The sequence below is a fragment of the Rhipicephalus sanguineus genome, chromosome 3 (genome assembly GCF_013339695.2).
Source record: "Rhipicephalus sanguineus isolate Rsan-2018 chromosome 3, BIME_Rsan_1.4, whole genome shotgun sequence".
Lineage (NCBI taxonomy): Eukaryota > Metazoa > Arthropoda > Arachnida > Ixodida > Ixodidae > Rhipicephalus > Rhipicephalus sanguineus.
The window spans coordinates 132,246,463-132,270,754 of record NC_051178.1 but is presented as its reverse complement, the minus strand read 5'-3'; the positions used below and the strand labels follow the sequence as shown (position 1 = coordinate 132,270,754).

The 24,292-nt window shown below is 48.8% G+C and overlaps 1 protein-coding gene across 1 annotated transcript in view; it reads right to left on the bottom strand.

Annotated features, from left to right (window-relative positions):
• Positions 1 to 24,292, bottom strand: part of LOC119385856 (chitin synthase chs-1-like) — a 63,217-nt gene that overhangs the window by 16,472 nt on the left and 22,453 nt on the right. The window contains 12 exon segments of the mRNA XM_049414136.1: positions 707 to 758; positions 2,027 to 2,192; positions 2,195 to 2,644; positions 5,398 to 5,714; positions 7,597 to 7,874; positions 9,470 to 9,864; positions 10,412 to 10,612; positions 11,692 to 12,059; positions 15,070 to 15,184; positions 17,839 to 17,915; positions 19,438 to 19,637; positions 20,769 to 20,853. Coding sequence (XP_049270093.1) covers positions 707 to 758; positions 2,027 to 2,192; positions 2,195 to 2,644; positions 5,398 to 5,714; positions 7,597 to 7,874; positions 9,470 to 9,864; positions 10,412 to 10,612; positions 11,692 to 12,059; positions 15,070 to 15,184; positions 17,839 to 17,915; positions 19,438 to 19,637; positions 20,769 to 20,853 — 2,704 coding nt within the window.

Below are 24,292 nucleotides of genomic sequence, written 5' to 3'. Positions count from 1 at the left end.
TCCTAATGTCCTTATCCTTCCAAAGGCAATGCAGTTCTGGTCGGAATACCGAGATAGATATCGCAATGCAAGTAAAGGCGATATCGAATTCTTGCACAACACTATCACCTCCGACAAACTTGCATGCCATTGTACGCTATACAGGGGATACCACACACCGAATTACCATCATATCGCACGTGATAAGCTGCGCTAGTGCATGAATGGGCGGCTTTGTACAAAGCAGTTGCCGAAGCAGGAACAGTAGAATGGTAGGTGGGCACTAAAGATTGTCTCCGGTAGGTAGCACCATTGTATTCGGCTTGCGTGGCGCTCGCAACCGGGTGAACGCCTTTTATTGGTTAAACATTTGTTCATATTGCAAACGCGTCGTCATTTATAAAGTCCGTCCAGATCCTGTCATCTGTATGATGAGCCAGTACGTTGTAGCTTTCTTGACCGGCGAGATAGCGAAGTGTCGCTCCTGCGACGTCGCAGCATATCGGCCACAGCTTGTCGACTCAGAGTGCGCTTCAGGCAATTCGTGTCCGTCTCGGGAACCGCTGCACGGAAAGAAAAGATTCTGTTAGGTTCGCGGATTCTGTCTCACCAGTGCTACCAAGTCACATCTTGCCTCCCAGGCCACGCCGTGAGACTAAAGGTAGTTTTCCATGAGATATATTTGGTTTGGTTTGGTTTATTCAAGGCAAAATTGTTGCAAAATTGCCTTGGGGGACACGACTAAAGGCTGAGTAATTGCCTGACTTGGTCGTGCCAAACTGGCAGCAAAGCAGAAACACACCAGTGAGCATGATAAGCAGGAAACACAACAGCACATGTGATTCTACTCGGATCCCATGACCTGCCGTTGAACACTTGAAAAACAAACTCATAGAGCCACGTAAACCCCGCGTCGCGACTTGTTAGTCATGACAGGACATTTACGCGTCCCCCTAACCAGCTCATATTTATCTATATTTTGTTCAAAGGACAGAATTCTGGATTACCATCCGTCCGCTTGCTCAGTGATTTAGTCAAATTGCGTTTCCTTGGAGACATCTGCGAGTCGCCCCTTTCACCATGGAGAGCAGGAAAAGGTAAGGCACCTTTATGTCTAACTTCCTTTCTAACTCGGCCCCCATAATCGAATCTGTGTAACGACCAGAACGGCTGTTGCGACGGGCAAGTGACAGTAGCCCAATTACCTCCGCGTGTGATCTACAAAAGCGCCTAATGATGTATTGGCATTATACGCGCACCTTAATTATAATTGTGGTTTTACGTCCCAAAACCACGCTTTGATTATGAGAGACGCCGTAGTCCACTGGAGGGCTCCGGAAATTTCGACCTCCTGGGGTTCTTTAACGTACGTGCACCTAAATCTAAGCACGTGGGCCTCTAACATTTCGCCTCTATCGGAATGTGGCCGCCACAGCCAGGATTCGATACCGCGGCCCTCGGGTCAACATTAAAGCACCTTAACCACTATAGACTATAATGGATATAAACTATAGGCGGCAGGTTATGCACACACCTTGCCGCCGCTGCTGAGCGTTGACCCAGCGTGAGTCAATTAAGTGTCTGACCATAGGCGTGCGCACGAGGGGGGCAGTGGGGGGGGGGGGGGAGGGGGGCAAAGTCTGCCCCATACCTTTACTCAGTCGGACCAGGTTTTGGACGATAATGGCGGCCGAAGGTCCCTGATGTTGCGTTCCGTGAGCTGTTTATTTTCAATCCTTACTCCCGGAAAGCGAAGGACCAAAGGCAAGCCATTGTGAGAAGCACTTGATCATTTCATTTTCATTTTTACATCCATTCATGTCGTCTTTTGGACTGGATCAACGACGGGGATGGGAGGGGGGGGGGCTGAGATGAAACTTTGCCCATTCCCACTCCTGATGGGTAACCCTGCGCACGCCTATGTGCCTGACATTAAGAAGACGGTGACCGCAGTGGATCGCAACTTACGCTCGATGCCTTCCGCGTTCATGTTCCTTAGGTTGCGAGTGAGGACGAATTCCAGGTCCACCGTCCTCGGTTTTCGCACGTCTCCTCGCCGGAGCGCCGCTGTTGGCCGGAGGCAGGTCTTCGATCGTTTCGGGCGTTGGAGCTCTTTAGCGCGGACAGGGTAACCCACGTAGCTCTCCCTAGGCTCGTTCGAGCCAGGATGGAAACGGAGGCCAGTACGTGCGAGAAAGTGTGAAGCCGGTGATCACCATGCCGCACACTTGCAGAAGCAGGATGAAGGCGAAAAAGGCGAGAACACCATGCCCAGTGGTTTCGAGCCGCTGGTAGTGGGAATGCACGACGACGAACTCGGCGGAAGGCACGTAGCCGATGGTCACGTTGGCTTCCAGAGGCCACTCGATGTACAACGTGCTCTTGTGGTGCTGGAGGAGCACGATGACCAGGACGTACATGGCGTTGCAGAAGAGCAGCGCCGATGCGACGCGGTTCCGGAGCGCGTCGAGTTTGCCCTGCATCTCGTGCACCGTGGACGCGTCTTTCGCTTTCTCGGGCTCCAGGAATTCCGTGATGAGGGAATTCCAGAAACTGTATTCCTCCGGCTCCAAAGCGGCGTGGACGCAGTGCCTCAGCTTAGGATGACTGCGCCAGGCGGAGTGATCGCACTCTGCTGCCGCGCCGTGAGATGCCGGTAAGATGCCTGCATACGAAAACATTACAATTATTTGCTCAGCTTTGTCTATACTGTCGTGAAAACGTACGACGCAACTGCAAAACAACTCGCCGCGTTGGCCCATCGACAATAGAGTACCGCTGTTGAGCTCGAAGTTAGGCATATAGGTACAGTACCGGCCGCGGTGCCAGCATTTCCTCGTGAGCGAAAGAACGCTCGTATTCTTAAATATAGGTACGTGGTGAAGAACCTCATATATCCACATTTAATCTGAATTTCCCTGCTACATGATAAGCGTCATGGTTTCAGCACGTATAAAACAAGCGGCTCTTCTGATTGTGCATCGATCGCTGCTTGTTGAGGCGGCAGACTTGTATGTCTCATGAGTCGAAGAATCTAGCGTTCACTACACGAACGGCACCAAAACGGCGACACATGTCGTCATCAGTGACGTTGTGAATGATATCGTGGCGTCGTCCGATGACGTCATCACAGGCATAGCTTATTATTTAATGAGTGTCTCGTTAGAGCATATACGCTTTCGCCCTTTCGCCTTTAGCATTTCCTAAAGGAACTGTGACTTACATACCGGGTATACATGACGAATAAAGATCACTTTCGCTGACCAAGGTTTTTGCTCGCTATCTTCTTTATGTCAGCGACGTAATTAAGAAATGCCTTCTTCAACGAATTATAGGGGATCCACCATATTGTATTTTCAGGAATAATTTTCACCAGCTGCATAAGTTAATCAACGTGTGCTTTGCGCACGGGTGTTCTTGCACTCGGTTGGCATCGAAATGTGGTCTTCGGGGCCCGGAATCTAACCCGCGACATCGTGATACATTGTCGATGGAACGCCCAATCCACAGAACCAAGTGCCGCGACTGTTCGCGCGGGAAACACGTCCCCGTCGAATGCACGGGCGAGCGCGCGGCGGCGATCCGTCGCGCGTGAATGCGATGTACCACCACACTTACTGCAGCATTCCTTCCGCCATTATTCCCAGGGACTTTCACTGTCAGGCAACACACGTCTATACGGTGTATTCGCAGGGAAGCGTAATTGCTGTTTCTTTCCGCGGGTGCGTTTATTTTGTCGTTACGCAAAAAAAAGGGGGACACTGCGCGTGCCGTGGAAGCCGTTGCCCAAGCCACGCAGAAGGCGTATCTTCCGGCCTTCTTCGCAAGTGGGTCGTTTGTCGGCTTTCTTTGTTCGCCGTGCACGCGGACAGCTGCTCGCGGTCACGTTCGGCGCGCCCCGAGCGCGTTCGGTAACTGTCGGGTGGCGAGAAAAATGTATGCGAGAGCGCGCGCGCGCGCGCCGTCACCTGCCAGGCCCATCGCCGCGATTGACCCGCGCTATAACGCCGGCTTTCTCCTCCGTGCTTTTTCTTCGAGATCGATGCAGACGTCGGAAGCGCCCAACCGAAAGCGTGAACTTTAACTGTTGTGCATGGTCGTTAACGATCACTCAGCTCTAGCCGCCTATATGCAATGCAGCAGTGCAAGACACCTGCGCACCCAGTCCTCCGATTCTCGGTGCCTGTGCCCCCGTTCTAGTCGCCAGGTGTTTTAGCATATCGTTACTGCCGAGCGCGCACTGCGCTCACGCAGACCAGACAAACGCTGGGCCCGACAACGTTACGACCGCTTACGACAGCTCGGTTTACCGATGCCGGCTGCGTGGTCGTGGACGAAGGGGGGCAACAGCATAATTTAAGCGGCGCGCGACGAGTCCCCAAACGCGTTGCGAATTTCACTGAGGGAAAGCCTACGTGGCTTCGCTTTTTTTTTTTTCGACGCCAGATATTGAACTCGCTGCCGCAAAGCGTACATTTTTCTGGAAAATTGTTCTCCATGTGTCTATCACGTAAGGAGCGTCGCGAGAATTCCAAAAAGTGGATACCGGTTTCGCAGCTTGTGTGTTGCGAGTTTGTGCGTCCATGATTGAATGTACGACTGCTATATTCGGCTCAGCTATATATATTGTTCGTCGGGACAGGATGGCGTGCCTTGCTGAATTTCGCGTTGATGGATAATATGGAGCAGGGTCTCTCGCATCATAGATATTCACCGGAGAACAAATTTGCTCACTATTCAAAAACTAAGCGCAAGTGAAATTAAAATTGCGGCGCTTTTGTCACGTGATAAAAGAAGAAAAAAATGTTCACAAGGCAGCTTATTCTGCGGCAACTTAATCTGTTTAACTTGTGCTAAACTTTGTAACAGGGTGACAAGCAGAAACGTTTCGTCAAAGCGAGCGGCTCTTATAGCTTGTAAATGGCCTTGTGTATCGGGTACAGCTTCTAGTTGCGTTCCGTTATAGTGTCTGAATCAACACTGCCGACGATGGCACCCAAAACAACCTCTCCATAGGGAACCCAAGCTCAAGTTTAGGCGCGACGCTCGCGTGGTTGAGCTATGCGTTACATGGGGGCAGATGCTGGCCGCGAAGGCGGTTTGTCTCTGGATTTGCCAGCGGCGGCGGCAAGGACACGTGCGCGCATGCGCTCCTCATTCGGCCCAGAGCACTGCTAGTCAACAATAGTTACATTTTGATGCACCACATATGCAACCCGAGAGCTCTGCGCGTGCGCGGAAGCGGGGACGGTAGTGTTGTGGCCGTAGATGCCCCCATTTCGATAAAGAGCAGTGGCGCCGCTTGACGTTGCTTTGGAAGCCTATTATATGGCAGCAACCGTCGAGCTACTGGACGGGATTGCCGCTGTTCGAGAAATAGCAGGACAACTTCAACACGAACATCGGAGGATATCTTACCACTGGGCTGAAGTTCCTTACGCGGTCCATGTTCGTCCGCGCTATCCTCTTCTTCGCTCAAGACGGGCATCTTGGTCCCCCCGCTCTCTTGCAACAAGGGCTCGTGGCTTTCCGATCTTGAGTTGCCCCTGCCGGCCACTTTCATGGAGAAGTCTCCCCACGAGCTCCTTCTGTGTGAAGACTGTGTGCACCAGAGACAAGTGAGTATATCGCCCAGGCGGCACGTCATCAGTGCCTGCAGCGCCGCACCGTACCGGCCGGTACTGGAGGATGCGTGGCCCGCTCCGTCTTGCGCTGTGTTGGGTGTAGTGGTCTCCCTGCAGTGTGGCAAACAATGGCGTTACAAATAAAGGATCAATCACCTTCAGGTGGCACCATGTATTGGGCAGCGTTATATGTTTACTTTTCTCCTGTTCAGACATAAGGGCGAAGGTACTAAAGAGGTCATGGACCACTTTTCAGAGTAATCTTCTAATGACCTCTGTATCGGAGTTTATTGCCGCAGGAATCGATTGCCACAAAAATTTCTCGAACCCGTCAAAAACGAGCGGAGATACAGGGGTATCTGTCGCGCGCTTTAAGCGCTTTCTTGTTAAAATTTTTAGGCGGCACTCACCGATAAAAAAATTGACCTGTTTGAATTTAGCTTGATCCTTTGTAATCTGTATGCAGGCCACATGACTCGCTTTGCTCATGCTTTGTGCGGATTCGTGGTGCTTATATGTTCAGTCGTTGAAAAAAAAAAAAACAGTTGGGAGTTAGCGCTTGTTTGTCTCCCTCCTTTGTGTCCCTGTCAACTGTGCGCGCTACAAATTTTTACATGAATGCCTACCAACTCCGCCCAACTATCAGTTTTACTTCAAGCGCTTTCTTCTCTTGTCCCGACAAGTGGGCTGGAAGCTAAGTAGGGAGGGATGGCACGGGGGAGCGAAGTTACGTCAGCGCGCGTCATGACCTTGAGCGCGTGTGATGAAACGCGATCGCTCTCTCCCGTTGTGATTCCTGTGCGCGAGTGTGGCTCGCTGTGTAACGTTAGCAGACTATGGTGCGCTGCGCCGCCACGTGGCGGCACCCCGAGGCAAGAAGCGCATCTGGTCCAAACGCCGCTCTAGATTTATGTCCGCTAGTGACCAATAGCATGCTCTCTGCTGTTCGACGTCAAGCAGCAGGCGCCGGCAGCTCCGAAGAGAGGGAGCACATGCCTCTGTATGAAAAGAGGGCGCCTGAGAAAATGGCAACTTCGCGATCCGCTTGTAAACTCTCTTCGCCGCGCACGACCGCAAGGTTTGACTGAGATGTTCATAGCAGTGTCTGCTATCCGCAGGATGTGTTTTCTAACCAAGCCCCCAGGGGTGGTTCAGGACCTCATTAACAAAGAAAGAGATAATCATCCGATGGGCCCATTTTGAACTGGTTGTATTGCACCACCAATATTGCGCAAACGCTCCGTGTGCTGGTACTTCACACTACTCTCGTTAAACGGATGAGAAAATGAGGAGACAATTACCGGGCACATTCTACCGAGCTCATGTGGGCTGGGGCATGTGCGACACGTGCCTGAGAAGGAAGCATATCTCGAGCGCTCTGACCCACGACCGCCCGCAAGCTAAATATAAGAAAGACGAGTGAAGAAGCTGCGAGAGAATTGTTTTGGTGCGTTCGCACATTGCGCCCTCACGATTCTGAACTCATTGCACCCTATACTACACGAGTCTGCACGCCTTAGACCTTAGGGTTCTACACGAGCAAATCGTCGAAGGTTCCTTAGAGACCTTTTGCTGAAGCGGACCAACGCCGAGAAGACAAGAGAGACAGCAAGTTGGCAAAACTCGCGTATACGCGAATCGAAACGGGCAATTGGGGACAAAAGGAAGAAAATACGAATATGTGTACAAATAAGAGTAAACAAAACAGTGTTTACAGACATACTGTTCTATATACAGTTCGTGTTTTATTGTCTCAAACTATTCTTGCTTTCTCTTTGTGATTACTTTGTTTTCCTCTCGCTTACTTCGGTCGCGGAACTACGAGACACGATGCCTACGTATCCCGCAGCTTTATTTCTTTTTCTTATGGCGTAATTTCCACGCGATGTCAAACCCGCGTGCGTACGTGTCCACGTGTGAGTACGTTTAATCGTGCGTGTGTGATAATTAAATAGATCTGTAGAGAGAGCGAGATAGAGGGACTTGCGCGTACCTTGTGCCCCAGGAGACGACGTTGAGGTTGATGACCGAGTAGAGAGCCAGAATGAGGTACATAGAAGGCACGAGCACGAAGTAGAGCAGGCCGTGCACCACACACTGGAACTCCTGCGGGTGCACCATGGCGGCGAAGACGAACACGAGCAAGGTCACGACGAAGAAGATGGACGAGGGTGACGCGATTCCATCCTCCTGAATCTGCAGCGCCGTGCCCACCATCACGGCGGCCATGAGCAACGCGTAGGCCGCCGACAACACCTCCGCCGCCATGATCTGGAATGTTAAGGGTCAATTTGGTGGGGAACTCGGACGCAAATCTCCGGTTCTTCTACTCTTGGGAAGCCCGAGTAAAGACAAACATTAAGTACTGTTACGAGAAGCACAGGGTCTCATGACACGAGCGTCAAAGAACTGGGCTGGGGAAGATACAGGCAGTGAAAAGGCAAAAAGTATAGCCAAAGAAACAAACGTTTAATCCATAACGAGGACAGAGTACGAAGCATGTGGACGAAGAATGCTCTGGACGCTAGAAGCGCCGGCCTTTTATAAATATTGGGACCCTATAGGAGGGGAAGGATGCAGCTCTGCGGTTCGGGGGCGTCCGGTGTCTCTGAGAGAGACGCCAAGAAGGGAGAGAGCACGGCACAGGGGCTGCGCGTTCTGAACATCAGCTCGGTGGTGAGGCACATTCCCAGGGAGTCCAGCCTAGGGGAGCCTTTACGGAACTGTGTCGGAGCGCGTTCAAAACAGTATACATTACATTACCGTAATCCGAACTTCAGTACATTTAGAGTGCTGTAAATGGAACACGGAAGAATGCGTGAACAGGACGTAGAATGTATGCTGCGCTGTTCAGCGCATCGTGTACTTCTGTGTCCTGTTCCTAGCGCTATTTGTTCATTGAAGATGAAGAACCCTCTAGTCGTTGCTTCCACTAACAGACTGCTCTGCGAAACACGTCTAACCAAACAATCTGTGGTGCCCTGAACCTGGAGGATGACGTTGCGCACTGAAACCTTATAACTTTTTCGCGACCGGTCAACGATAGCGAATTACGCACTTTCCTGTACATTCTATACACTTTTTCTCAGCAGTCGCCACAAGTGATGCGTGCTCCTCATTCATTCTGAATGAAGAGTGCGTGTACTGTGCCCTGCATACGCTGCGATGACACCTTTATGCGAAGTATAAGTGCGAACAAGCCAGCAATTTCTGACCGGGAGAGTAACATGTATCTGACGTTACTACGTATGCGACATTCGGTGACACGAAAGAAGGAAAACTTTTTCGAGGGGCTCCGTTTCATTGTTAGACACAACCAAATCAATCCAACAGACAATCAGACAAGGAAAGCCTGGGGAACATTAATTGTTGTCTTTAATTGTAGTGTTGTCATAGGCGTGCGCAAAGAGCCGAAGGGGGGAGGGGGGAGAGAGGGGGCGCCCCTCCTCTCTCTCCTTTAATAATCTTTAATAAGTCTGACCTGTCCCGTCATTGTTCAATGTGCAGGGTTATGGTGATGCCGGTTTTTGACTATAATGTCGGCCTAGAATCCCTGATTTTACATTCCAAGAACTGTTTACTTCCGACCTTTGCCTGCCTTCGGTCCCCTGGAAAGCCGGGGACCAAAGGCAGGCAGGCCGTTGTGAGAAGGATGTCGTCGCTTCATTTTCATGTTTGGATCCATTGCGAAGTTTGTTTTCTTTCGGACTCGACCAACGGGATGGGGGGAAGGGGGGGGGGGGGGGGGGCGAACCCTGCGCACGCCCACGAGTGGTGTTGTGATTTTATTATGTTTATATACTTTTTCACGGTCTGGTGTACCTAATCGAGAGATAGCGGGTCGGGCTGAGCGTTGGTATACGTGCCTGAATCTTTTGGGGGCACAAGAAGCAGACGGCGACGAAGCACAGGACCGGCACGGCGTTGAAGGTGGACGCCATCAGTAAGGACACCTTGAAGCAGTTGACGAACGCGCCGACCAGCATGAGGAAGATGGTGCCCGGCCCGAGTATGGTGCCCACGAGCAGCATGCCCTGGTAGGCCATGTAGAAGTGCGAGATGCCGCTGTTGTTGCGAGCCATCTTTCGGGCGTCCATCAGAATATCGATGATGTTCGCCATAGTTGATGGAGTCCAGCGGCGTCGCTGAGTGTAGAACTCCTCGAACGTCTCGGGACAGCGGGTGTAGGCGTCCGAGGCGGCGCTGTACTCAACCTGGTATCCTTGTTTGAGCAGTAGGGTGCAGAGCCAGCGATCTTCGCCTGCGACGCATACAGGAGGCACAGGAAGTAGTGAGACTTCAACGGTTACAACGCCACACTGGCTATCGAGCAACCAGGGCTGGCGCCAAAGGGGGGCATGTGAGGGGCTGTAGCCCCCAAAATTTTCGCCTGCCCATGCCCGTGTTGTCGTTGCATACTCTTTTCTATTGTCTTCTCCGTGTTAGCGACATACGCGCCCTTAGGCTATACATGACATTCAGCTGATCAACTTGAGGTCGTGGGTTATATTTACCGACAGTGCCGACCACGCTGGAACAGAAGCAATTCGCCATGAAGCCCGCTTTTGCATTCCGGGTTTCTCACGTCATGGCGACGGAGAACTTATCTGAAATGTCATTACGGGAAGCGTAATTGTCGGTTCCAGCCCGGCGTCGCGAAGTACCGTACTGCCCAGAGAGATTTTGTACCCTCGGAAAAGAGAAAAAAAGTGATAGCGTACAAAAGAAACGGCTCAAATCTTAGAGATGAGGGAATTTGCGGATCATTCCTCAACGTATTTCGTTGTGCAGTGTATTGGTCTACGAACCTTGATCGTACTGAACGAAGTGTACCGCTTCCGTGGCCTTGGTGGTGTAGGTCCTCAGCACGTTGTCGGCCATCAATGCTTCGCTGCGGAACAGCGAGAAGCAACCCGGGCTGCACAGCACACAGCCCAGCACGTGCTCGGTGGCCTTCTGCAGCCAGTGGCCGACGGCGTACTCGAACTTCTGGTACCACACCATGGGACCTGCACCCCGCGCATTTATAAGTGTCCCACGCTACTGCGGTCAGTTTTACACATGCCTTATCATACGTCGGGAAGCAAAATATATAATGCACCGTGCCTGTTGTCTATTTCTCGAACGCGTGCCTTCTTTTAAGTACATATGCGTGTACAAACGAATAGACAAAGCACGAACTTGACTAAATATCAACGACAAGTACACGGACTGGACAAGAATCTTCTGATGAGTCGGCTTCTGCATTTATCTCCTTCAGTCACACTTACACACTTCTTTCTCGATACACTTTCTTACACTTTCTTTTCTCGATAGTATTCCCCGCCCACATCGCCGTACGCTACAGTGTGCTACAGTTCATTGTCGCGATGATGTCGCGATTGTTTGTCGCAGGTTGCACTTGAACTAAATTGTCACACGACACGCTGATACTGGTGCTCTATTCTTTGAACTAGCATGTGAACACACGTGCTACAAGCATTCATTGTAGCATGACTGTCAGAGTCTCTGAGCGTCAGCCTCGGCATCGAGGTATACGGTTTCAACCCGACATTGTGTATTCTTAAACGGTTTCCATCCGCGTAGTCACATCAACGGTCGTGCACTTGCGTATGCACAAACATTTACAATACAACGACACCGTGGCGTCTGGGTCACTGAAAGCGGGCTTCTTCTTACGCATTCTACTAATGTGGGAAAACCATCTTTGGCGAACGCATTTTCTGTGGCGGTGGTGGTGCTGTTACATATGTGGGAACTACGCTTTGTCACGCGCTGATAGCTTCTGATAACCTTGAGACGTGTCATTAATAAAACATAAAGGATCATTGATTATACCGGTTTCTGCATGGCTGTTTCTCGTTGTTTTCTCAGGAGCAAATCGGTACAGAGAAGGAGCCGAACCTAGCCTGCAGAAGAGCTTTTATAGTCTTATAGACTACCGCTGTTAAAGAAAGAAAGAAAGAAAGAAAGAAAGAAAGAAAGAAAGAAAGAAAGAAAGAAAGAAAGAAAGAAAGAAAGAAAGAAAGAAAGAAAGAAAGAAAGAAAGAAAGAAAGAAAGAAAGATCACGCCTCTTGAACAACGCACCAGCTCCAATGGGGTGTATCCTCCCGCAAGCGGCACCGAGTCCCGGGTTGTTCTTCATGTGGTCGAGGAGGTAGAGCACGGCCTCCGGCCGGAAGCTGATGTCTCCGTCGAGGGCGAGGATATAGGAGTTCTGCTTGCGCACCTCCTTGCTATGGGGCTCGAGATTGGACTGTGCGAGCTGGTGTCCCAGCAGGTAGTACATGTACATCACTTGCGACCAGCGCTTCTTGTTCCGGATGCGGCTGCGGTCCTTGAGGTGCACCACGAGTCCGTTGCGGCCCGGCATGGTCCAGACGAGCCGGCCACCGTACGGAGTGTCCAGCACGCGCGGAGGGCGCAGGCAGATGTCGTTCAGCCCGTACACGCTGCTGTCCTTGCGACCAGAGAGGGAGAGGGAGAGGGAAGAAGAGTGATGCTCGTGCTAGTTCGTCGTCGTACGTTATGCTGCAGCCTAGCTTTGGCGCAGTACGAGGAGCCGAATTCGTCTTTTTCACGATGCCACGGCGCATGCGCCCTTTCCCTAGCGGAAAAGTCGCGAAACACCTCTTAATCTCGGAGGCTTTTTTTCTGGCGATACTACTTGCCCCGACCCTTACCGAAACCCTACCAAACCGGCAGAGAGCAGTACAGAAAAAAAAAAAGGCTGGATTTGCAATGCTTTTCGTTTTTAAGTTCTGTTTGCAATTGGTATGAGCTTTCGCTAATAGCATGCTTAGTGGCAGGATTGCCTTAAGTTCCCTCTTACGAAGAATTCTAATGCAATGGCATTTAGCGCACGCGGGGATAATATAAGACAGAGGAACATACAATTGAAAAGGGCTAGGAGGTTATTCGGTGTAGGGTAGGCTAAGTGAGCTTTTACAAATACCCCTTATCGCCCAATTCAGTGCGCGTTGATTGGATAGAGTTAGGCTCTAACCAGTCAGCGCGCACTGAACTGACAGACCACTCAGTGGAGTTTTACAGAATATTTCCCCAGATGCGAGCATCCAGTTTTCTACCGCGTACTTGGGATGGGTGAATGGGAAGGCATGTGTTATAATAAACAGGCATAGAAAGTAGGACACACTCACGTATTAAAGGCACAGGTAAGGTTATCTGCAACACAAAGATGCACTCGCTGTCGAGAAGTTATTTTTTTTAACACGAAAGTGTTTAATGCCGGGGTCCACCAAGCACATCCGTCACGGATATGACGTTGATAAAATGGACGCCAACGGGTGAGAAAGAAAAAAACCAAGGAAAACATACCCCGCTGGGAATCGAACCCACGACGTTGCGGCCGCGACGGCAAGCGCCCGACGCGCTACCGAGTAAGCTAACTCGGGAGATGCTAGGCACGGCGCGAACGCGCCTTATATCTTTCACACATTCTCTTCCGCGGCGGGCGGAGGGGCGGTGCCGCCGTCTGTGAGGTGTGACAAGAAGTAATGCTTCACGATCGACACTTACTAGCGCTTCCTCCGAGATTGCACGCGATATCGGAGGTAATGGTTAAAGCGTTAAAGCGTCTCGATACGAGAGAGGTAGACTGGCCGCGCTGGCGTCGCCGAGGCACCCTTGACGCAGTTACGTTCTTTGCCTTCGGCTTCGTGTTAGCGTGCGTCGGCTCATCGGAGTAGTGCAGTTTCTACGTTCACCAACGGGATTTCTCCGCGGCCGACTGCTTCAATTGCGAGAGAACCGACTAACAAAACCGCTGCAATATGCGTTGCAGAAAGGACGCGATTTCGACGGGCGAATGCCGTGCCTTGGTGGAGCGAGAGCCGCGCCTGCGAGACAGAGGCCAGCGGGACGCACGCGTTTGTGGCTCGGCTACGAACCTCTACCTCCCGTGTTGCTGAAGCGCAGTGTGTGTTATGTATGCATGAGCACAGGCGTCGGCTACCCATTACTAGAAAGCGCACACCGTGCCGTTTCTCTCCTTAATTGACGACGCTTTGAAGAAGTGCATACCGGGTACCAGTGTTGATTATGAGCTTGTTGATATCATCCTAACGCGGGATTTACGATTCGCTGTGTCCAAATGTATGTTCACACCATCAGCTACCACAACGGTTTAATAATGATCATGGGCGTTAGTCGTCGCGATAGAGACATGCTGTCAACATGGGTGCATCCACGTCAAACGGTGCTATAGCTGCCAAACACGAATAGACATTGTACAAGCTCTCATATATCACTACACAAATAAGCACTACTTCTGTGAAGACACGTTTAACTTTCGTGTTATACCGATTCCTATGACGGAGGGATCAGCCATGTTTTTTTCTGGACATTCCTGGAATTCATCGCTGCCAATTCTTAATAAACCAGCTATTAAAGCCATCCGTGAAACCCGTTTTTCACGAAGGAAAAAATAAATGTCTGAAAACATAATTAAATGCTTGCTATACGATGCATTGATGCGAGAATATAGGCGCATAAAACAGGAATCTATGTCGTTATTATTTTATTTAGGATCTGGTTTGGTCAAAGAATGTTCTGTGTAGTTCTGAAACATGCTCCTCGAACGTATTTCAAGATCTCGATAAGCTGCAGTCCCCGCTGAGGAAGTTTCGCAGCACTGCGCGCAATTAGCGACACAGGGAGCACGACTTGTCTTCGAGTGCTTCACGCAAGAGCAACTATCCGTGCCAACTGTATTCTCTTTCTTTTCTTGAGAGAGAAGGCTACAGTGAGCTGCGAGAGTGGGAGACGGGGGAATACATTTTGAAAGGAGCTTCTTAGAGCTATCCGCTTTCGCACACTACGCGTAGGCATAATCGCCTCCTCCTTGTATAATGTCGAGTTGCCGTCTATAGCACCGATTAAAAGGCAAAAGGATCGCGCAGGTCTGTGTGTGGCCTGGCGTCCTGCCTCGTCATCTTGTCGCACTTCGCTTTAAAGTGAAGTGCTCATCAATGACTTGTTGAAATGGCGGCTCTGATAACAAATCTATGCTAAACAGTATTAATAATAACTCGTGTGGTTTTACGCCCTAAAACCACGATATGATTGCCCGGGCAGACGCCGTAGTGGAGGGCGCCGGAAAATTTTGACCACCTGGGCTTCTTTAACGTGCACCTATATCTAAGTACGCGGACCTCTAGCGTTTCGATATGGCCGCCGCGGCTGGGATTCGATCCCGCGACCTTCGGGTCAGCAGTCGAGCACCATGACCACTTGACCACTGCGGCGGGCGCCTAAGCAGTATTGGCTAACTGGGTTAATGCAGAGGCGTCTGATCGTTAACTTCTAATAGTGACGGACTTGTTTTGATGGATATCTCAACTTACGCGCTATGTATTTTAGCGCGTAATGTCCGTGATGTGCATTATTTATTTACTTATTTATCTTTCTTTCTTGATAAGTGATGAGGTATATGCGTACACTCACCAAGCGGCTTCGTTCACGGTGCTGATTAGAGTTTGGACGTACTCGTTAATCACGCGACATTTCCGGCCTGCTGCGTCTTGGCCATCTTTGAAGGCGTCATCGAAAATGATGTGGGCTGAAAAAAAAAAGCAAGGCGAAAATAAGCGATATTCCTCCGTTTTTAACAATCAATAATTAAGAAATTCATCATTCGCAAGAAAATCTACGCGGACGCAACGTATGCTCTACCATTTTGCCGTGTTATTATACCTCTCACTTTTCCGCTTGTGATTCATTCGTAGACTATCTCGCCAGGTACAACTCGTGAGATGGAATCATACTTGAAGCCTTGAAATGTAGCTTCGTATTTAGCTAATATGTATAAAAAGAGAAATTAAAATAGACTCAATAGTTTAAAAGATAGCTTGTCACCGGTGGCAGCCACAGCAGTCGTCGACGCGTATACAACTAACATGGCGTCACAAATTAAGTGATGTACGAAAGGTGTGGGTTCGGCTCCCACCAGCGGCATGCTGTCTTCCTCTTTCGTGGTTACTTGTATGTTTCATTTAAAGAACAGCTAATCCTTCCTATGTTTTGCTTGGAAGCTTTAGGTGATTGTAAAGCTGAGAAAAAAAATATAAAGCAGAGTACCTCGGATCTGCTTCACTTCATTTTTCATTTCATTTATTTGGGCATTTCAGAATGTTCAAATCCCATTATCCAGGGGCGTAGCCAGGGGGGGGGGGGGGTTGGGGGGTTCAACCCCCCCCCCCCGAAATTTTTCAGTTTTGCTTGCGTATATATATACACGCGCACATACAAAAGCACGCACGAACATAGATAAAGTATAGTTGAACCCTCCCCCTCCCCCCCCCGGAAAAAATTTCTGGCTACGCCCCTGCCATTATCCTTCCATTTCGCGATATTAAGAGACGTTTAAGGCACGTTGTATGGCTACATAGAGCACTTTCACTGTCTTTGGATGGAAAATAGGCTGAACAGTTGCGATCGGACGAACGAGGCACTATAGTGCTTCGTTCGTCCGATCGCAACTGTACTCCACCGTGTGTCACGATGGCGGGGTTCGCGGCGTCCAAGTCGCCATGGCAGGAGAGGACGAGGGGGATTCCCCGTGCTATACGCTGAACGATGCACGGCAGTCGTGGCATGAGGGAAAGGGCGCCGGAAACGTGCATTTCGGGCAGGCAGGTCATGATGGCGAACCCTATAATTTTTCTTCCTGCAACTCCGCGTTCTCAGACAACTTCATCTTGGCTTCGACACGTAGTTCATTGGCCTTTGAGTTCTCAAGAAATCTTCTCGGCATCAGTCTTTCCTATTTGGAGGAGTTATACAGCTGGCTTGTTGCCTGTCGAATTCATCTAACATGGATGCTTACGTAGCCGGCATGTTACGCTTCGTTTCGAAAACAATCAGGAGTCCTCACTGTAGCGTGCCTCGTAATCAGATCGTTGTTTTGACACGTAAAGCGCCTCTCTTATTTTTTGTCTTCAGCTTTGTGGTTCTGTTCATACGTCGCGAATAAACTTTTTCCAATGAAGGTAACAAAATACCCCGACCTTACACACGTAACTCGAAGGACGTCCAGACTATAAGTCTCCCCTGTAGTGCCTCCTCTGTGACTTTTTCGCTCTCACATTAATTTTTAAACGTTTGTCTCGATGCCACCAGGGCGGGGCCACAGCGCGGGCTGGAATAGCCACTAGCATTTATGAATACGGGATAGTAGCGCCGAGAACACACCTTTCCAGAAATATAGGAGGCATGAAGGTCGCTTTGATTGCGCATACTTTTGGCAGAAACGGGGCGCCGAAAATGTCATGACAAGAACACTTTCAGAATTTATAAAACTCGACCTCACGGCAATGGATTTTTATCGTCAGTGCTATCTCGATGACCACGACTTTTTCCTTTTCTTTGGTAACCTAGCGTGTCAGTGTTCTGCATAATTCTATGTCAGACACTATTCGATATCATTCGTGTTTGTTATCAGCCTTTTTAGTTTTGACCGGGTGCCGCACTGCTTTCATTTCTTTTATTTAGTGTACTGACATTCGCAAAGCTTTCTTTCCTTTCCTTTCCTTTCCTTTCCTTTTCTTTTTTTCATTTCTTTCCTTTTCTTTCCTTTTCTGTCTTTCTTACGACAGCGTTTCGAGCTAACGAATCCCACGTTCCATCGAAATGAAAAACTGTCTGGCAGTGTTTTATATACTATTGAAACTACGATGTGATCCTGAAGCACACCATACTATGGGTTCCTCGGTTAATATTGATCACCTTTGGTTCTGCGACGTGGTGCACCTAAATCGCTATTCATCGAAACCATTATGCGCCGTTTAAAAAACTTGGCGGGCGCTTGAGCTTCGCCTTGAAGAGTTGAACGCGATAGCGTAATCGGGCTCAGTGTGCATCGCCTTCTCAATTGCTAGCCTAGCTTCGGTTCTCGGTGGATGCCTCAACCGTGCTGCAAAGAAACGAACGCGCGTGCGCGTAACACTGGCCGCTTCAAACTATCCTGCAATGCCTACTGCAAGCACAGTTTCGAAGTGCCCACTACACCTTAATTCTTCCTTTTGCGCCGGAATTCCTGCGAAACGAGCTCTTTAACGCTCTCGCGTTAAAATCATTCACTTATTGCCACAAACGCAATTATGCCGTGTTACACATGCGGTGATCCGCATAAACGACTTATGTGCTCCTACATGCATGGAAAAAAAAAAAAAAAACGGCGCACACTGGTTCCGCCCACTGAACGTTGGAACTCACTTTCGAAGACGTAGTACAGCCTGTCCTTTATGCCCAGGTGTATGCCCAGCCGGCGCGCACTCTGGTCGCAGTCCATCCTGCGATACAACGACGTGTGAAGAAAAGCGGGGAGTGAGCTCAGTGCGCGCTGCACGCCAAGGGCTTTGCCAATCGCCCGTGGTCAGCCGTAGCCGTGGCAGAAAAAAAACTTTATGCACGCACGCACTATAGACTCCCCGACATGTACAGTGGCCACGACTCGTCACATTCACGCTATCGTAAGTTTTACATTGAAGGCTACATATGCGGAATTCGATGTAGATACCCTGTCGCAGATTTTTTACATTTCGAAGAGGCGTCTAATCATATATATATATGATATATATATATATTATAATATATATATATATATATATATATACTATATATATTAATATATATATATTAGTCAGCACGTCCGAGATACTGCTATATATATATATATATATATATATATATATATATATATATATATATATATATATATATATATATATATATATATATATATATATATATATATATATATATATATATATATATATATATATATTGCGGTGAATTTTTCTAAGAGTAACTCTTGCGTGGGAATTCGCATTTAGTGGAGTTATGCCGAGACATTGTACAGCGTATATATTTTATTCCGCTGTTATAGCCAGCATTTAGCGAGAAGCTAGTAGCCAAGATTAGCCAACTGTAAGCCAACGTTGGCCAGTTTGAATGCGAGTAAATACAATTGTCTTCACACAAGCTGTACACCCTTTTTTCAATATAATTAATGTTGTGATTTAACTTTCGTTTTAACGATACTTTCATAATATAGTCTGTATGTGTTACTTTACATCACTAGAGATTTTTCCCCAATGTTACCTCGGATTTCTTTTTCCTATGGTGACCCCAAAACCGCCTCAGCTACGCCAGTTAGCTGCCTATAGAATGTGTTGAAGTAACAGTTGGGATTTATGAAGCCCAATCCCTTACGGGCCAACACGGCTGCTTCCTCAGGGAGAGATTTTCACTTAGTATACTGGTAGAGCGTGCTTTTCTGCCATAGTTGATATACTATATCATTAGGGAGATGAGGTGTGCATAGACTATAGCTATAGTGGCCAGAGAGTCCGCCTTTAATGCGGGAGGGCACTGGGCTCGATTCCCTGTGCCGCCGTGTACCCATCGGTTTTTTTAATGGGCAGAGAAGTACCCATTATATCGGTGTTGTGGGAACTCATTGCTCAAGAAGGGGGCCTCTCTTCCTTCTAACTTCTTTTACTCCCCCCCTTACCCTAAACAACGAGCCCTTCGCACGAAGGGCTTGCAATTTTCCCACATGACCAGACCACTTGTCCCCATAATTCAAAAGTTAACTTAATTTATTTAATTACTGTCGTAATTGATGGCTCTACTCATCTTAAGATGCCTGCCACCGCAGAAAAAGTAATTATGAAGGCAGCGTGAAAATATCTCTTTTTCCTTAGTTTTGAGGATTTTCGGACACATTTCTTGAAACACCCTGTATAATACTCGAGACTCGCAGTTCGAGAACTCTCGACTCTCAGTTCGTCATGGATGCACATCTTTTACCTTAGCACGGATTTCAGTAGCTGAAGCATCTCTTCCTTGGTTTCGTGCCACATGGTGGCGCACGCGTAGATCCTCGTGACGTCATCCCCTTCCTCTAGCTCACGCCTGGACGACGACTTGGAAGTACGGACACTTGTCTCGATCGCCTCTCGGAAGTTCTCCATGTTCGCCTCCAGGTGCTCATTCCTGTCTGTCTGATCCTGTCGAATTGGTTTATATATTAGTTTTCATCGCAAGGCGAGGCTTCGAAGCTATTCGCCACCACGCACATCGCAATAGAGTGCGTGTTCTTCGAGACTGACAAGGACCCAATGCCGACTGTGAACAAAAGCGATTAGCTCACAATTCATTCCGTGCTCGCAACGCCCTCGCCCAATATCCCGTCCCCAACCCCGCGACGTTTTGTCTAATACAGATCGTAAATAGAACGAGTAACTTTGCATGTTTCTTTTTGCTTACTTAATGCCTTCTCACTCGGTTATTTCGCTACTAATTATCAATCAAAATTTCTTGTAAAGTCTAGCACGGTATATCAATAGATTTATACTAGGGTGCACTCACTTTATTAAACATCGTTTGCTGAGGGCAGCGCGACCCGGACTGAGGACTGAGAGACACGTACACAAGATATACACAAGATTTTAAGATATCTCTTCAGCATTGGTTTATAGGAACATAAAGGCATGAGTAATATAGTGGGCAAACGAGTGACGTTTAAAGCTGGGACAACGTTTCGACAGGTAGGTTTGACCCGAGAAAAATAAGTCGCCTTGTCAAGAATTGCTTCGTGCGCTCTAATAATCACACACAGTCTCTCGCTCATGCTCACGCAGTCTCGTTCTCCTCATCTAGAGCGAAAGAGAAAAGAGTTGCAGTCAAAATTGCCGTAATGATGATGATGAAATAAACTTTTAATTTGCCAAAACAGTGTCCCCGAGCTCTTAAGTTTGGGGTCACTCTAGGCCATAAAGCTGCTGCAGTTTTTTGTCTCTTTTTTATGTGTGTATGTCCGCGTATGCCAGCTCTTTGTAAGACTGGATAATTAAAAAAAATTCTTACTTTGTAGCGTCATCGTCGTAGATGGATGTCGTACAAAACTATGCTGTCTGCCGTCATTTAATCACCATAATTACGTCGTCTGCCACCACGCCTTAGTTGAGAAGTAAATTCTTGTTAGTTATGGAGTGAAAGAGTGATTACCGCACACGTTCTAAGGTCCACCGACGAAAGAGACAAACAAGCGAGCACAGCACCTCAGTTTAGCTCTGCTGTTACGCTTTCGCTGAATTAAACTATTGTTAAAAGACAAGTTTATAGTAGAGAACCGTCACCATTTCATGTCGATTGAGCCTCCGGACGTTGAGGGCTACGGACTGTTCCAGTAAGACGCTTGCATACGTGGGCCGTGCAAAGAGACTGCGGTTGTCAAAAAGAAAAAAAAAGAAAAAAGAAAGCGGATCATAATTTGTTTTGTAGCACTGAAACTCCAGGTTACTACGAAATAAATTTTAACTGTGGCACACGTGCTTAACGACAGAAATGTTCGTGCCGCAAAGTCGGCAAACTATATATAACCTGCTGCAGCTTTGATGCTCACGAGCAAACATTACGCTAAACTTCTGTACAGAGAAAAACTGTCTTAAAGAGACACTAAAGGGAAAACAAACAAACAAACAAACAAACAAACAAACAAACAAACTGACAAAACACTCTAAGCGTCTCTCATACTTCGCCTAAAGCCTGTTCACATGCAGCGAGTTTTTGCTCCAGAGCGGAGCGGGCTGCCGTCGCGGAAGCCCAAAAACAGGTTTAAAGGCGACCAAGGACGCTGCGATCTTGTTCGCGTCGATTTGGAAAAATTCGCTCGCGGCAGCGTGTCTAGAGCGTCTGCCCAAGGTCAACCAATGGGGGAGCAGTGACGTGGGGGGCACGTGACTGTAGGGATGGAGACGAGAGCAGCCGCGCGCGCCGGGAGGAACTCGCTCCGACTCGGTTTCTAGCATACGACATTTGCTGTAACGAGCTGGCAGTGTAGAAAACGCCGTTCTTTTCCTTTTGTTGCTTTACTGCGCTTCCATCAAAGCAGACAAATCGTTTGCACGTGCCATTTTGTTTTGTGAGATTTTATCTAATCGTGACACCAACATAGGTCCGGACAGGGGAACCTACGACACTCCGCACTTGTTCGCAGCAGATGTTTCAGTTTTTTTTTTTACTACTCTGGTGCAGCACGTTCGAATAGTTTACTGATTTCCTTTTCTTTTTTTTTTTAGTGGTCACGTACCCCGAAGACGACAAATGCCGCCGCCTCTTTACTGCAGAAGCGCTGTCAATAGGCAAAAAAAAAAAAAAAAGAGACGAGCTCCTTCACAAACCCACAATGTCGTCGACTGGGCCGCTTGCATCCGGTTGCCGGCCCATACGGCGCACCAACGCCTTGCGGCATTAGAGAGCAAAGCCACAGAAAGCCCTGTGAAAGCTTAAAACCCCAAAACAAATTCTTTCTTTTGCTTTTCAACACCAACCCATGGCCAAGTGTATGGGCGTGCAACATGACTAGCGTGGAAAAAAAGAAAGCTGGAACAGAAATAAACGTGACTACTGAAGTTGTTTAATTGCACTCTGATACACTGCACATTTTCATTATTCAAGGTTTAGGCGCGTGAAAATCGATCACCGAAGTAGAAGGCTCGTGAAACTTGCAACCCAAGCGCACCAAATCAAGCAAGCCCGGAGAAAGGAAACCCGCGGATAACGGGCGCTTCCTGTGCCATCTTTTACTTGCGCATCGCTAGAGGCGCGCGCCGCGTTTCAAAAGCGGTGCATGTGAAACGCATACCAAGCCGCGTCCGAGCGTCCTGCTGCCGCTCGATCGCTGCGGGCCCCGCCGCTCGGTCGCTCGCATGTGAAACAGGCTTAAGACGACTCGAAGGCGAAAGCCGCCTTCTTTTCCTTCTCAGTCGATGTGTTACACCTCTCCCGCCCCTCTCCGAAAGCTTTCTGCGCATACGTGGTTTTGCACTGCCTCCAAGATCGGAGGCCAGTGGCATAGCCATGGGGTGGCGCACCGGTACCGTACCGGTACCGACCTATGGTTGACGGCGACGGACAATTTTCGCGTTTGGTGAGGCATCTAAAGCTTTCACTTAAAAAAATTATCTTGTATTGGCAAAGTACATTTGCACACTAGGAAAAAAAACATAAACCATTGCAGCGAGGAGACGCTTGGTAAGCTACAGAAAAGGCGCGAACAGAAAGGACTGCGTGGTGGTGACGCCACTGTGAAGTACTCGCACCAGCTCGCTGTGACGTCATAGATTTTGACAGCATCTCTCAACCTGTAGACGAGATTATTATTGCGATAGCAATTATATGGACAGTCTCGGCTGGAAAATGTCCGTCCCCGTCGCCGTCATTCACCGTATATGTATAAGTATGTATATATTATAGAAATGCCACAAAGAAAAATAATTAAGAAATTCTTTCCGACGCCGGAATCGAACGGGCGACCTCTCGCTTTGCAGCCCGCCGCGTTAGACGTTAGGCCACGACAGCACCGCCTCTCAGCCTGCTAACGGCGAGCTATTTATATATACCATGTAATTCAGCATACTTTCTTAGTGGCCACATAGATGGCGCCACGTGCGCGCGTGTTGCGCGCTTTAAAGATCGTCGCCCCGCCCCTACGAACGCCGTTGCTGTTCGCTCTACAGGGCGTCGTCGCTTTCGTGCGCTTATCTCAAGGAAAGAAGGGGCGGCCGGTGAGGTGCTTCGCTTCGCTCGCTGCAGCGGCCGCGTTTGCGAAAGGAGCGCGCTGTTCGAACAGAAATAAGTAACAACTGTGACAATTAGTTCGGGCTCGTCTTGTGTGTACCTGTTTGTTTCGTGCGTCCTGCTTTATGTTTGAGCAGTGCGCTTCAAGTGTCGAGCTGTGACGCATTAATTCGCGCTCGTCCTGTGTGCGTTCTTTTCGTGCGTCCTTTGGGCTCGAGCGACGCGCTGGCAATTTCGAGCTGCTTTCCGTTCTTCGCGTTACATTACAATTTATTGCTATCGCAATCATTGCTTCGCCGTTGCGGCGAAACTGTGACTTTTTTTTTTTACTCTCACCCCTGCGTTCAGAGCAAGCATGCATAATCTTGAACCCAGTAGATGCTGCAGCTATCGTCGCGGACAGCTCAGGGCCTGCGGGTTTGTTACACAGATAATAGCGAGCGCACCCGGCGGCAAGCATGAGATAAGGAAAGGCCGGACGCTATCGTAGTCGATTGTCCCGCCTCAACTGCAGTCCCTTACAAGCGACGAAAAATTCTGGTCTGTACAATTCTTTATTGGTAAAAATGAATTACATTGTGCTCTAAGGGAGCCGCATACTTAACATGGCAAGTTACGAGAGCATTTATTGTGCCAGCGTGACCAAAATTTAAACAAAAGGCTTTGAAATCTGTGACGTCACTATTACCTATGCACTTTAGTGCACATCAAATGTCGAGACATTTCCAAGTCTCTTTATTGGCTCACTACAACAGAGCAGCGAATTGCTGATATTGAAGGTTCGATGAACGAAACAGCTGCGTAGTCGATTACATGTTTCCAGTGGCTCGGCACAGAGATTGTGAATTTCAAAGTGCAAGAGGGACTAGATTTAACTGTGCCAGCAATGTGATTGAACAATGCAAATAAATGCGTAGATAGCAAAAACATTCGGCATATCCCACGCCTTGTGGGAATCGGTTTCATGCGAAGCAATGAGCGAGTAGTTGTCTATGCTGTATTTCTTGGCTTTCAGCCAAGCGTTACGAGGTAGATTGACGTGTTTTTGTAAGCGTAGTAGTTGTGTGCACATCGTGGCTTT